This window comes from Solenopsis invicta, chromosome 16 (genome assembly GCF_016802725.1).
Source record: "Solenopsis invicta isolate M01_SB chromosome 16, UNIL_Sinv_3.0, whole genome shotgun sequence".
Taxonomy (NCBI): domain Eukaryota; kingdom Metazoa; phylum Arthropoda; class Insecta; order Hymenoptera; family Formicidae; genus Solenopsis; species Solenopsis invicta.
Window position 1 is genome coordinate 6,808,776 of NC_052679.1, and position 10,734 is coordinate 6,819,509.

At 37.1% G+C, this 10,734-nt stretch overlaps 3 protein-coding genes across 10 annotated transcripts; 1 reads left to right on the forward strand and 2 right to left on the reverse strand.

Moving 5' to 3' along the window:
- Positions 1-73: 73 nt before the first annotated feature.
- On the reverse strand, positions 74-1,560 carry LOC105204873 (28S ribosomal protein S35, mitochondrial). Its single transcript, XM_011174124.3, has 3 exons — positions 1,304-1,560; positions 609-1,231; positions 74-373 (listed from the first exon to the last, which is right to left on the reverse strand). Exons 1-3 carry the CDS (start codon positions 1,410-1,412, stop codon positions 107-109), a joined length of 999 nt encoding a protein of 332 aa, XP_011172426.1. The 5' UTR covers positions 1,413-1,560; the 3' UTR covers positions 74-106.
- A 218-nt stretch (positions 1,561-1,778) lies between these two features.
- On the forward strand, positions 1,779-7,966 carry LOC105206896 (ubiquitin conjugation factor E4 A). 2 transcript variants are annotated; one of them, XM_039458425.1, is made up of 14 exons: positions 1,779-2,713; positions 3,620-4,024; positions 4,099-4,425; positions 4,557-4,750; positions 4,834-4,959; positions 5,113-5,310; positions 5,432-5,549; positions 5,614-5,790; positions 5,879-6,024; positions 6,115-6,264; positions 6,390-6,636; positions 6,711-6,873; positions 6,960-7,164; positions 7,241-7,966. In XM_039458425.1, the coding sequence occupies exons 1-14, from the start codon at positions 2,201-2,203 to the stop codon at positions 7,383-7,385; spliced, it is 3,114 nt and encodes a 1,037-aa protein (XP_039314359.1). In that variant the 5' UTR covers positions 1,779-2,200; the 3' UTR covers positions 7,386-7,966. The 2 variants fall into 2 exon arrangements, with proteins under 2 accessions (XP_039314359.1, XP_039314360.1); XM_039458426.1 differs by having other exon boundaries at positions 6,402-6,636.
- On the reverse strand, positions 7,922-10,257 carry LOC105204877 (phosphoserine phosphatase). 7 transcript variants are annotated; one of them, XM_011174130.3, is made up of 6 exons: positions 9,235-9,488; positions 8,985-9,124; positions 8,743-8,877; positions 8,505-8,650; positions 8,273-8,434; positions 7,922-8,168 (listed from the first exon to the last, which is right to left on the reverse strand). In XM_011174130.3, the coding sequence occupies exons 1-6, from the start codon at positions 9,340-9,342 to the stop codon at positions 8,080-8,082; spliced, it is 780 nt and encodes a 259-aa protein (XP_011172432.1). In that variant the 5' UTR covers positions 9,343-9,488; the 3' UTR covers positions 7,922-8,079. The 7 variants fall into 7 exon arrangements, with proteins under 7 accessions (XP_011172432.1, XP_011172433.1, XP_011172438.1 ...); XM_011174131.3 differs by lacking the exon at positions 9,235-9,488 and adding an exon at positions 10,099-10,257 and having other exon boundaries at positions 8,080-8,168; XM_011174136.3 differs by lacking the exon at positions 9,235-9,488 and adding an exon at positions 9,887-10,036 and having other exon boundaries at positions 8,080-8,168.
- Between the last annotated feature and the right edge of the window lie 477 nt (positions 10,258-10,734).

Consider the following 10,734-nt stretch of genomic DNA (forward strand, 5'->3'; position numbering starts at 1 on the left):
CTTTCAAGTAGGACACCGCTTACGAAAATCGCAGGAAAATAGACAGCGCTAGCTAAGACAATTCTGCTTCTCGTGATTCAGTTCAATTTTATATGATACACAAGATTCAACCTTTATTTTCGCATTTAAGGTTTAACAAATTTTTAACAGCTGCTTTGTACTTATTTATCGCGTATTCATCCTCACCGTTGTTTATAAGATCTGATACCGCAATTTTGTATTCTGTTGCGTGCGGAATGGTCTCGTAATCGTAATCGGTCGGCGGTTCAGGCCATTTGTATAGTGTTACTAAGTTTATACGGCTTTGGTTAGTGTCCCAATCGTAGTACTCCATGTCTGCCATTGTCTTCTCAGCTTCCCATGGTTCTACCCTCTGCAAATAAGATCTCGTGTCACTCGCTACATTTGTAAATTACATGCAGGTAAATCTCTATTCATTTAGATTTACTAAATTAATAAAAACAGTGTAGGTCTATATTCAAAATGTGCTTATAAAGATGTTTTTTTTGTTATTCTATCCTTGTTTTACATCAAATGAATGATAGAGTTGCAAAAAATATATATCTTTATAGGCGTGTTTTGAATATACAACAGTTTCTCTTGCTTACCCAAGATTCATGATATACTGCCGTAAGGAGATACCGCGCATATTCCAAATTTTGTTTTCTGGTGGGGCATTTGTCGGCCGTAATTGTTATTATATCTGTTTCTGGATTATACTTGTTACCCAGTAACCGCAGTAGCTTATCCTTGGCATGGGTGTCTAAATGAAGCGAGGACAGCCTCACTCGCAAACTCACGATCCTTGCGAGCGGATCTCTTATAGTGGGCGAGGAGTAACAGTAATCTGATGTAATGATCTCGACAGGAAAATGTTTCACGCACTTCTCTTCACTTTCCAAACCGACGGGCCACTCTGTACAAAACTGCTTCAACGCTTCGCAATGCCTCCGTATCGCTGGTGGTGTGAGATGTAAGAAATTGGGTATCTTCAAGAGCTCGGCATTGGCGTACTTGTCGAATGGCGCGCCCTTTTCCTGGTACCCTTGGCGTAACGGAAGGGGCACCGTGGCCGGGTGAAAAGTTCGCGCACCCGGCCAGACCGATGGCCAGTCCTGGTCGACGGGCATCTCCGTTGTCCTGGGCGGTGGGATGTTGACCCGTCTTCCCTTTCGTTTCTCCTGCATTCCGGCTTTCTTGTATTTCGGATATAATTCTAGTACGCGAAATTCTGAAAACGAAAACACATGTACTCATCTCTCACCTTCGACGCGACAAATTGAAGTGTGCGACTGATACCAACGTTCCGACCCGCTCGACTCCGAGGCGTTTGAATACGCCGCTAGAAGCTTCAATACTTTCGGGAAACTTTGCACGAGGCTCGCCTCAGACCCACGTTTCAATAACAACATATTGTATGCAATCGGAATTGTATTATTTTACAGTATAGTAGAAACGTAAATCGCTGTTCTTGTACCGAGGAACAACTTAACCTAACCTAACTTTAACCTTTAACCTAACATTTTCGGGCGTAATCAAGCAAAGAGAAAAGTGGAAGTTAGGTTATAATTCTATAAGAGAAATTCCTAGGTGACACGCTCTCCGATTGGTTAAAAATATACATAATTGTCAAGCTTTAAAGGTAAGAACCAATCACGTGTTTTTAATCCTGTCGATAATACAGTGCAGCAGTGCTTCATTACCGACGATTATAGCAACATTTCTACAAGCTTATTGGGCGATTCGTCGCTAAATTTTGTCGTTACTGTCGTTTCCTGCATTCCTCGAATATCTCTTGTGAATGATGATCAAGCAATACTACTACTAAACTACTAGCAACTATTAGTCAGTCATCAGTGTTATCTGCGAGATTCGTCTATCGGTTTCAGGGTTAAATTACGAGCACAAGTCGCATGTCGCATATGTTTGTGTCTATTCTGGCAAGGATCGTGTACACGTAATCATCAGCTGTTTGTTTCATCTCCAAAAATTAATTGAGCTCAACACCCAGACACTATTAGACACTATTGGCCGAATTGAATCTCGTAAGAGCAGTACAAGCGCTAAAAGGAAGAGGATTTGTGAGAAGTGGATTTGTTGACACGTCGAAATTAAATAATAGACGAAAAGCGATTGATTCGCTCGCAGTTATGTCAGTTATATCCGTCGCGGGAACTCCGTTGTAAAAGAGGCCGCGATCATGTGCGAAAATTTAGGGAGCAATCCATTCGCCGGATTGTTTTCCACGGACAACGATGCTATTTCATTCTCTTCGCAGCATGTCAAAAGCGTCGAAGTCAACGATGCAAGTTACACGAAACAGTCGTCGGACGAGATTGAGGATAAACTCGAGAGCGCGCTGGAGTCCGTCAATTCCCATGACCAGGTCGACGATCAGCTCATGGCACATGTGTTCGGTTTAACGTTGCATGAAGATAGCGACGCGCAAGAATCCCTGGTGTTTATCGACGCCGATTCGGTAGAACACGCAGTCTTCGAACGCCTGATGCTGCCAGACCCTAAACCTAGAGCGCAGAATGTCGATAGCCATGTCGTTGAGACGCAGGTTATAACCTATCTTTACGAATGCTACTGTCGTTTAAAGCACTATCAAGTAAATGGCTGCGAGGACGCTGTGACAAACGCTTGTCAAATTGTACTGCGAAATGCCAACACAGCTTTGCAGGAGCCAGCCTTGTTTCAGTCTCAACAGGTAGTATTCTTTCTATATAACAGTCTAATGTTGTTTCCATTAGGTTAATTTTAATCTCTGTTTAACTTAGGATGGAATCAAGTTAATGTTATGTAAATCCTTTTTTTTTTAGCCAATTGACCAATCAAAAGAAAGAATTTGATTAATTGACCAATCAAAGAATGTTTCAAAGCATTTGGGTTTCTGTCCTTTTTAGCTGTAATGGCTGTACTAGTTTCACAGTTTATTCTTTTCTTTTTACATTGAAAGAAGAAAGATGAACTCTAAACTAGTGCAGCCAGTTCAGCTAAAAAAACAGGTCTAAATGCTTTGAAATATTCTTTGATTGGTCAATTAGTAAAATTCTTTTTTGATTGGTCAATCGAATGCTTTGAAGCATTTATAGCATCAAATTGACCACATTCTTGCTCTATCTTTTTTTAATTTTAAGGCCCAGTTTTACAATCTCCAATTAATTTAACCAACTGGTTAAGTGTCAACCTAATAGAAAAATTAGCTGATTAAGTAAAGTGGAGATTGTGAAACTAGCCCTAAGAATTAAATTGAGATTGAGCTTAAATTTATCAAAATAAGAAGTGAGGCTTCTAAATTAAATAATTACTGAATTTAGAAAGAGATTGAAGAGCCAGGTTTATTTTTAACTCAAAGGTTTATTTTACACTTTTATTGATTAATGTATTTTCTTCTGAAAGTCTATAATACGTGTAACATAAACTATATGTTTAAGGTATATTTATCAAATCAATAAATGTCAGAGTTAAAAATATAGTTCAAAGAATAAAAGTAAAATTGAGATCAAAGTTAATCTGATAGAGATGAATAAGGGTACTAATTTAAATTAAACTAACAAAATATATGTTGACAGTACAGCTGTTATTAACCATCATGCATTTTAATCATTTACAGGTTCACAGCCAATTTGTTGCTTTATTCATGGATGACGTTACATCAAAGACAGAATTGTCATCATTTGTCAGTGGCATAATAGAAGAATTAATAGCAGCAAATAGCGAAAGCGATGTAGATAATATAATTAAAAAAACCTTTGCTCCTATTCTTAATATTATCCATAAGGAGGCAGCTCAGAGCAATCTCTTCACTTTCCGTCACCAATGGTTTGATCTGTTAAGCACATTTTCCACAATTGAACCATTGGCGAAATTTGTAGTTCATCACAGTACACCAAGAAAAAAAGAACAAGTGCAGGGTTGTGTATATTCAGAAACGTTATTAGGCACTCTCTTCAACATAAGCTGTCTACCGAAAAAGGCTAAAGATCCGTATGATCTTTTCGAGAATCCTTTACAGCAAGTACAGTGATTTTTTTAATTAGTTTTCAATTTTAAGCTATGCGATTTGTTTTATACATTGTTAAAATATTATAGCCAAATACGATCATGGAGGGTACCATATGGGCAGCCATGGACAATCTAAGCAAAGCCTTGTACAAAGTTTTTCATTCTCTGTTGAAATGTTCGACGGAAGTTCGTCACTTGACTTTACAATGGCTGGGCAACTGTCTTTACACGAACGCAAGTAGAGGAAAACTTTGGAACTCTCAAGTGGAGATGGGATTACTGGGACGGACGTGCGTGTCGGATGGTTTTATGCTGAATATAGGCAATGTATTATTACGTCTTTGTCAACCGTTTTGTGCTAAATTGAATGATGCCAAAGTACCGAAGATAGATCCTACATACTGTAGCACAGAGGTTGGTTTTCTAGTTTATGAAACAGTGTCTCTTAACTTTTGTCAGAGTGATGACCCTCAATGTATTTCTGTTGCAACTGTCTTCTTGCATAGAGTTATACATTATCTCTCTGTATATATTTACATTTTTAGGCAAAAGATGAAGCCGAGAGTCTGCAACGTGGTATACATATGAAAGGATTGAGTTCAGAAACATGTTTAATACCTACTCCAGAGGGTGAAAGCCGACCGATGTCAGATACATTTGGATTCGTAACAGAATGTTTTTTCCTTACACATCGCGCATTAGATCTTGGTTACAGAGTTATTTTAGACAAATTTTCAAAGTAAGACCAAAAATATAATGATTGATCAATATAATTTTCAAACAACTGCTCTCATTGTTTAAATATTACTTTTAAATCTGCAGATCAAATCAAACTTTAGCTCTGCTACAAAGACATTACAATGAAGCTCGAGCTACTACTGAGCCTGGTGTTACACAGCACAATTTAGAAGAAATGCTATTAAAACGAATGGAGACCGAGATGAAAAAGTATATAAAGCACATTAATTTTAAGTGTATTTTTGTCTATTTTTTTTAGTGTAATTATATATTTTTTTTATATTTTAAATTATGATTATATCTATAAACTGATTATATTTAAATTATCTGTATTTGTATATATTTGAAGTTATTTCATTCTAGGTATCTGTCTTTTAAAGCGAGTTTATTAACGCCGGAAATGTTGGAACATTTGACGAAATTTCATGCAATGACGGCGTTTTGGTTGGTTCAAGTCAATTTACATGTTGCAACTGAAGAAGAGGGCAAACAAAATTTTATACCAAATCAATATACACCTGTTACATTCCCATTATCAGAAACTGTTCCAATTACGTTAAGGTACGTCAAATATATATATATATATATATATATATATATATATATATATATATATATATATATATATATAATTGAAACTGGTATAAATAAAATTAATATTGAGACAAGCACATTTTTACAGATGCATTCCTGAGTTTGTAGTAGAGAACACCATTGGATTCTTGTGTTTTTTACGTCGTGTGAGTCCCAACACATTTGAAGAACAGGGTCCGAGTTTTTTGAATCCGATCTTAACGGAGGTGAGTAAAGATATAACAAAAGTACTTTTATCGTGATAATTAAAGTTGTACATATTTCTGTTAGATTATAATTCTGATGGAGTCTCAGCATCGTTTGTACAATCCGCATATACGCGCGAGTTTAGCTGAAAGTTTAGAGGCACTTTTGCCGATTGTGGATGAGAACGTTGCTCCAGCAGCACCAAACCTAGGAACATTCCATAGGGAACAATTATTTCTCACTCATCCGCACAGACAGCAGGTGAGTAAAATTTTGCTCAGTTCATTATCAAGAAATTCTTGCATGAAATCAGCTGATTATTCTTAACGTGCTGATTCTTTGCGAATAGATAGTTGTCAATTTACTTCATGTATTTGTAAGTATCGAGATGACTGGACAAAGTGTACAATTTGAACAAAAGTTCAATTATCGTCGTCCAATGTACATTGTTATGGATTATTTATGGCAAATTGTTGAACATCGTAATAACTTTATGTAAGTAGAGTTATGATATTTAATCGTTGTTTTTATTCGGTATTTAAGATTCGGCAAAATAAAGCATCTCATATAATTATAATGTATTAGTACTTTAGCTCAAGAAGCGGAGGACAACATGGAAGCAGTTCAACCACCCTTGTTCCTACGTTTTATTAATTTATTAATGAATGACGCTGTGTTTCTTCTGGATGAGGCCTTGTCAAATATGGCACAGTTGAGACAAATAAATCGAACTAGGTATTTTTTAAACACACATATTATGAAATTATGATTTTTTATCAAACATCTGTGTTTGTATGTGTACATCATATTTCTTAAATGAAATACTATATAATAAATTTGTACTCTTTATAATAAAATAGACTATATAATAGACTATACCCTAACTTGGCACAAGAAGAAATTGGCCAAAATGAAGCATATTTTGAACATATTGGTATGATTGCTCGCTTTGATAATATTCTGGGCAGAAAAACTATACAGACAATAAAAATGCTGACTACCGAAATAAAATCCATCTTTTGCCATCCAACCATGGTGGACCGTATCGCTTCTATGCTCAATTATTTGTTATTGCAATTGGTAGGACCTAATCAAAAAAATCTCAAGGTAATTTTAAGAATTTGTAAACGTACGATAAAAAAAATAATGTTACTACAATTTTCTGTATCTGTGAAATTTAGGTGAATGATCAAAAGGAATATGCATTCAAGCCTGCAAATTTGGTATTAAGTATATGCGAGATCTACATTAATCTGAGTAAAAATGATAGCTTTACACTCGCCGTGTCTCAAGACGGACGTTCTTATACTCCGGAACTATTTAAACTTGCGGAGAATGTACTTGGTGAGTTTTCTGTTTTTTTCTTTTTTTTTCCTTTTTTTTTTAGAAGTAACCAGAGAAAAAAATTTAAAAACATGTATATGTCACAGTTCGTATCGGTGGTGTCGGAATCTTGGAAGATTTGAATCAATTTGCAAAAAATGTAGAAAAGGCCGCAAATCAAAAACGAGAGGAAGACGAAGTTTTGACAGATGCTCCCGACGAATTCCTAGATCCAATTATGTCAACTGTCATGATGGATCCTGTTATTTTGCCATCGTCGAAAGTAACTATCGATCGTCAAACTATAGCAAGGTATGTTACACAATTATTTGAACGTACACATACGTTGCAATAGAAAACTTTATACATATTCTATTAAATATTCCAGACATTTACTGAGTGATCAAACTGATCCTTTCAATCGATCTCCACTTACGATGGATATGGTGAAATCAAATGTCGAACTTCAACGGGAGATACAAGAGTGGATTTCAAAGAAAAAATTAGAGAAAACGTTAAGGATTGATACATAATTTATCATCAGTTGTAACACGATGGAACCATGTTGAAATTTATATACGCAATCTCTAAGGCAAATTGTAAGTCATCAAAGCACATACATCGATGACAACCTTACAGTTGCTAAAAAAAAAGAAAGGTTTGGATTCGTAGAAATTGGCATTTTCAATTGGAAATGCCAATTTCCATGAAACGAAAAATAAACACAATAAAAGATATTTCATTGTGTTTTATCATGTTGTTTCATCAGGATTTTATCGATCACTGATATTCAATTTGTCTACAGTGACAGATATAAAAAAACAATTTTGTATACATACTTTACATGAGTATATACAGGGTTATGTTATACATAAATATAGAATTACGACATATATATGTAGGGCGTAACTAAAATAAGGTAAAGCAACAAACTTCGGGATCGAGCTCCCCATACCAAACATAAAAAAAATTAACCAAGTTTTAGTTACACTCTGTATATTGATTGATGAAATGTTATATACATAGATTGCACATGATTTTAGGAATCGTTGTATCAAAAAAGTAATTATATGTTTCATGTACTTTATAGAATAAAGTGTAATTAGTTTACGAACATCATTTACAATTTTCACACTATGCTGGCAATAATTACTCTAATTTAATTCTTTACATTTTAACTAAATTATTAAAATAATGTATTTTTATTTTCGTAGAAATATTGGTTATCTATAAACATTTTATGAGATCATCAAAGTTTGTAACAAACCACTGCGCGCGTGATTTTACATTTTCCCTAATTACATTTCCACCGAATCCTGCAATAAAAAAGGCTTTATAATAATGATGATCATTTAGCATAAAGTAGACAGAATACTGCCAGACATTTATAGACATTTTTTCAAGAGAATATTACACGCACCTATAAATGCATCTGCTGGTGGTGACGCTTCTAAATCTGTTGAGCCGTCACCGATATGTACAACGATCTTAAATCCTTTTTCTTCTTTAAGACGTCGTATAACTTCTCCTTTGCCACCGCTTCTAGATGTTGGCTGAGTCTCATCGAATCCAGCATATTCTCCTACAACGCACATTTTTGCATAAATGTCATATCTTGGAAAAGCTATAAATGATTTGCAGCACATATTTACCTGTGAAAAAAAATTTTAATCTGTTGGCATAAATATTCTCAGGTGGAATGTTCAGTTGTACGGCAATTGGTGTGATAAGACAGCGAAAACCACCAGAGACGAGAAACACTTGCTTCCCACGAGCTTGTAAGGTGGACACCAACTCCCTGAAACACAATTTGACAATTTTTAATAGTTATAACATGAAAATCCATTTATTCTTTCATTTCTGTTTATCTTGAAAAAATGAATATCTTACTTGATACCAGTAGTTAGTTTTGACTGATGAGTATTCAGGAACTCTCTCACTTGTGTCAAACTTGGATTTATGATTCCCAGTCTTATAGATAAGGATTGCTGAAACGTCATGTCACCTTGCATAGCCTGCTTCGTTCTGAAAAATTTGTATTACGATATTTTTGCATCGACAAAAGAGATGTGGAAGCATGTAGCGTGGCGTTGCCAGCAAAGTCAAATCATAATCAAAATTGAAAAACATACAGTTTGGTGATCTGTTCTCCTTTTCCACAGAAATTGGCGAGTTCATCGATAGCTTCCTCCGTTATAACAGTGGAATCGACGTCGAATGTCACGGCATCCGCAGTTCTCCATATGTCCTTTATTTCGTCCGAGCTCGTCATCTAGAAAATGCATAGCGAAAAACGAAGTAAACAAAGAGAAGGAAGGAAAGAATAGGAAAGATAGAAAACTAAATTCGAAGGGCGTAAAGGAAGAGCTAACTTTTTATTACTTTCAGAATAATCGACCTGCAATTCGCGAGAAAGAGGCGAGAGGTCGAGATCGCACTTTTCATAGTGGACGATACGAAATTTCCGCCGGGATGCGTTTCGTCCCGCATGACATGATCGCGCGCATCCGGAACACAATTCGCACAATGCGATTCCACGTTCCTCACGTGATGCCACACGTCATATCATGACGGTCCCGTTTTACCAGCGACTGACAATCGCGTGTGCGTCAATTGCGACATGTTTATCTCGACGAAGTGGCGGCTACGACCCGATAGAGTAGTAATGACCGATTATCATCTCTTACGTCACCCGGAGAAAAGCGTAGATCGGAATACGAACGAGCGTGTCCGAGCACTTCCGTTTCACGTCCAGTGAAATGCAATAAGGCGCAAGCGACCCGATGAAAAGTAGAGTAACGAACGGATGAACGGTAAAGGCGGAAATCGTTGCGCTTGGAAGTCTTGAAAACTCTCGACGCAAACGGAAAGGAGCAACAACAATTTAGGGTAGGAGCTTTTCGTTCAAATTCATCTGCCCAAGGAACACACGGTAAAAGTCAAGAGAAGGTCGAAATGACTTTGTTTTGATTCTCAAGGTCAACAAACGGTTGAATTTCATAATCAAAAATCATCGTTTTGCCTTTCGTAATACCAAAACAGAGTGAATTCGATTTTCCGTTGACTTCGATGCGTTCCTTGGATGATCAGCGTTGCAGTACTTGCGGTAGTGCACACGATTCAGCACGTAAGGCGCGATTCAATCGATAAAAAAATCGACCGGATGATATGTATTCGCTTGGAAAAGGTTCTCCGACCGCACGACGATGAGATCGAAGATGCGATCGCGAAGAGTGGGAGAATTACCTTGTCGACACCGCGGGATCGGCAGGCGCAGCAGACGGCAACGGCGGCGGCGAGCTAACCAGAGCTAACTGCATGCCACTGTACAGCCGTGGCAGAAGGAAGCGGAGGCCCCGCGATGGATTTATCGCGCGGCCGTAAGCCATCGTTTCGTAAGCCGCCGACTCGGTAATCACACGTAATTGCTCTCTCGGCTGGGGGCCGAGCGCACTCATAAGCCCCTTGAAACTTGTTTTTCGCACGTCAATAGCTCTCGGATTCGCCTGTTTTTCGACGATAAGATATATGATGTATTACGTCGACCGCTCGGGTTTATCGCCGAGGTCTTAATTATCTGATAGCGCGACCGAAAGAGTCTCGTCATTTCTTTTCTCGGAAGATATGGACTCGATGAGTACGCTCCGTTTCGATGCGTAAAAAGTGATGACAAACAGACGATGTAAGCCGAATTGTTTTATCTTTGAAGAGATAATTGGAAAAATACGACAGTAATTTATATACAGAAGCAGCTAGATTTATAAACAAATGGGACAGTAATTTCACGCGAGTTAACTTTATCTTGTATTAACGTACTCGTATGCAAGAATTTGCAGTAAATATATTTAGTGTTTTGCAAATGTCGCAAACATTGCGATGCGG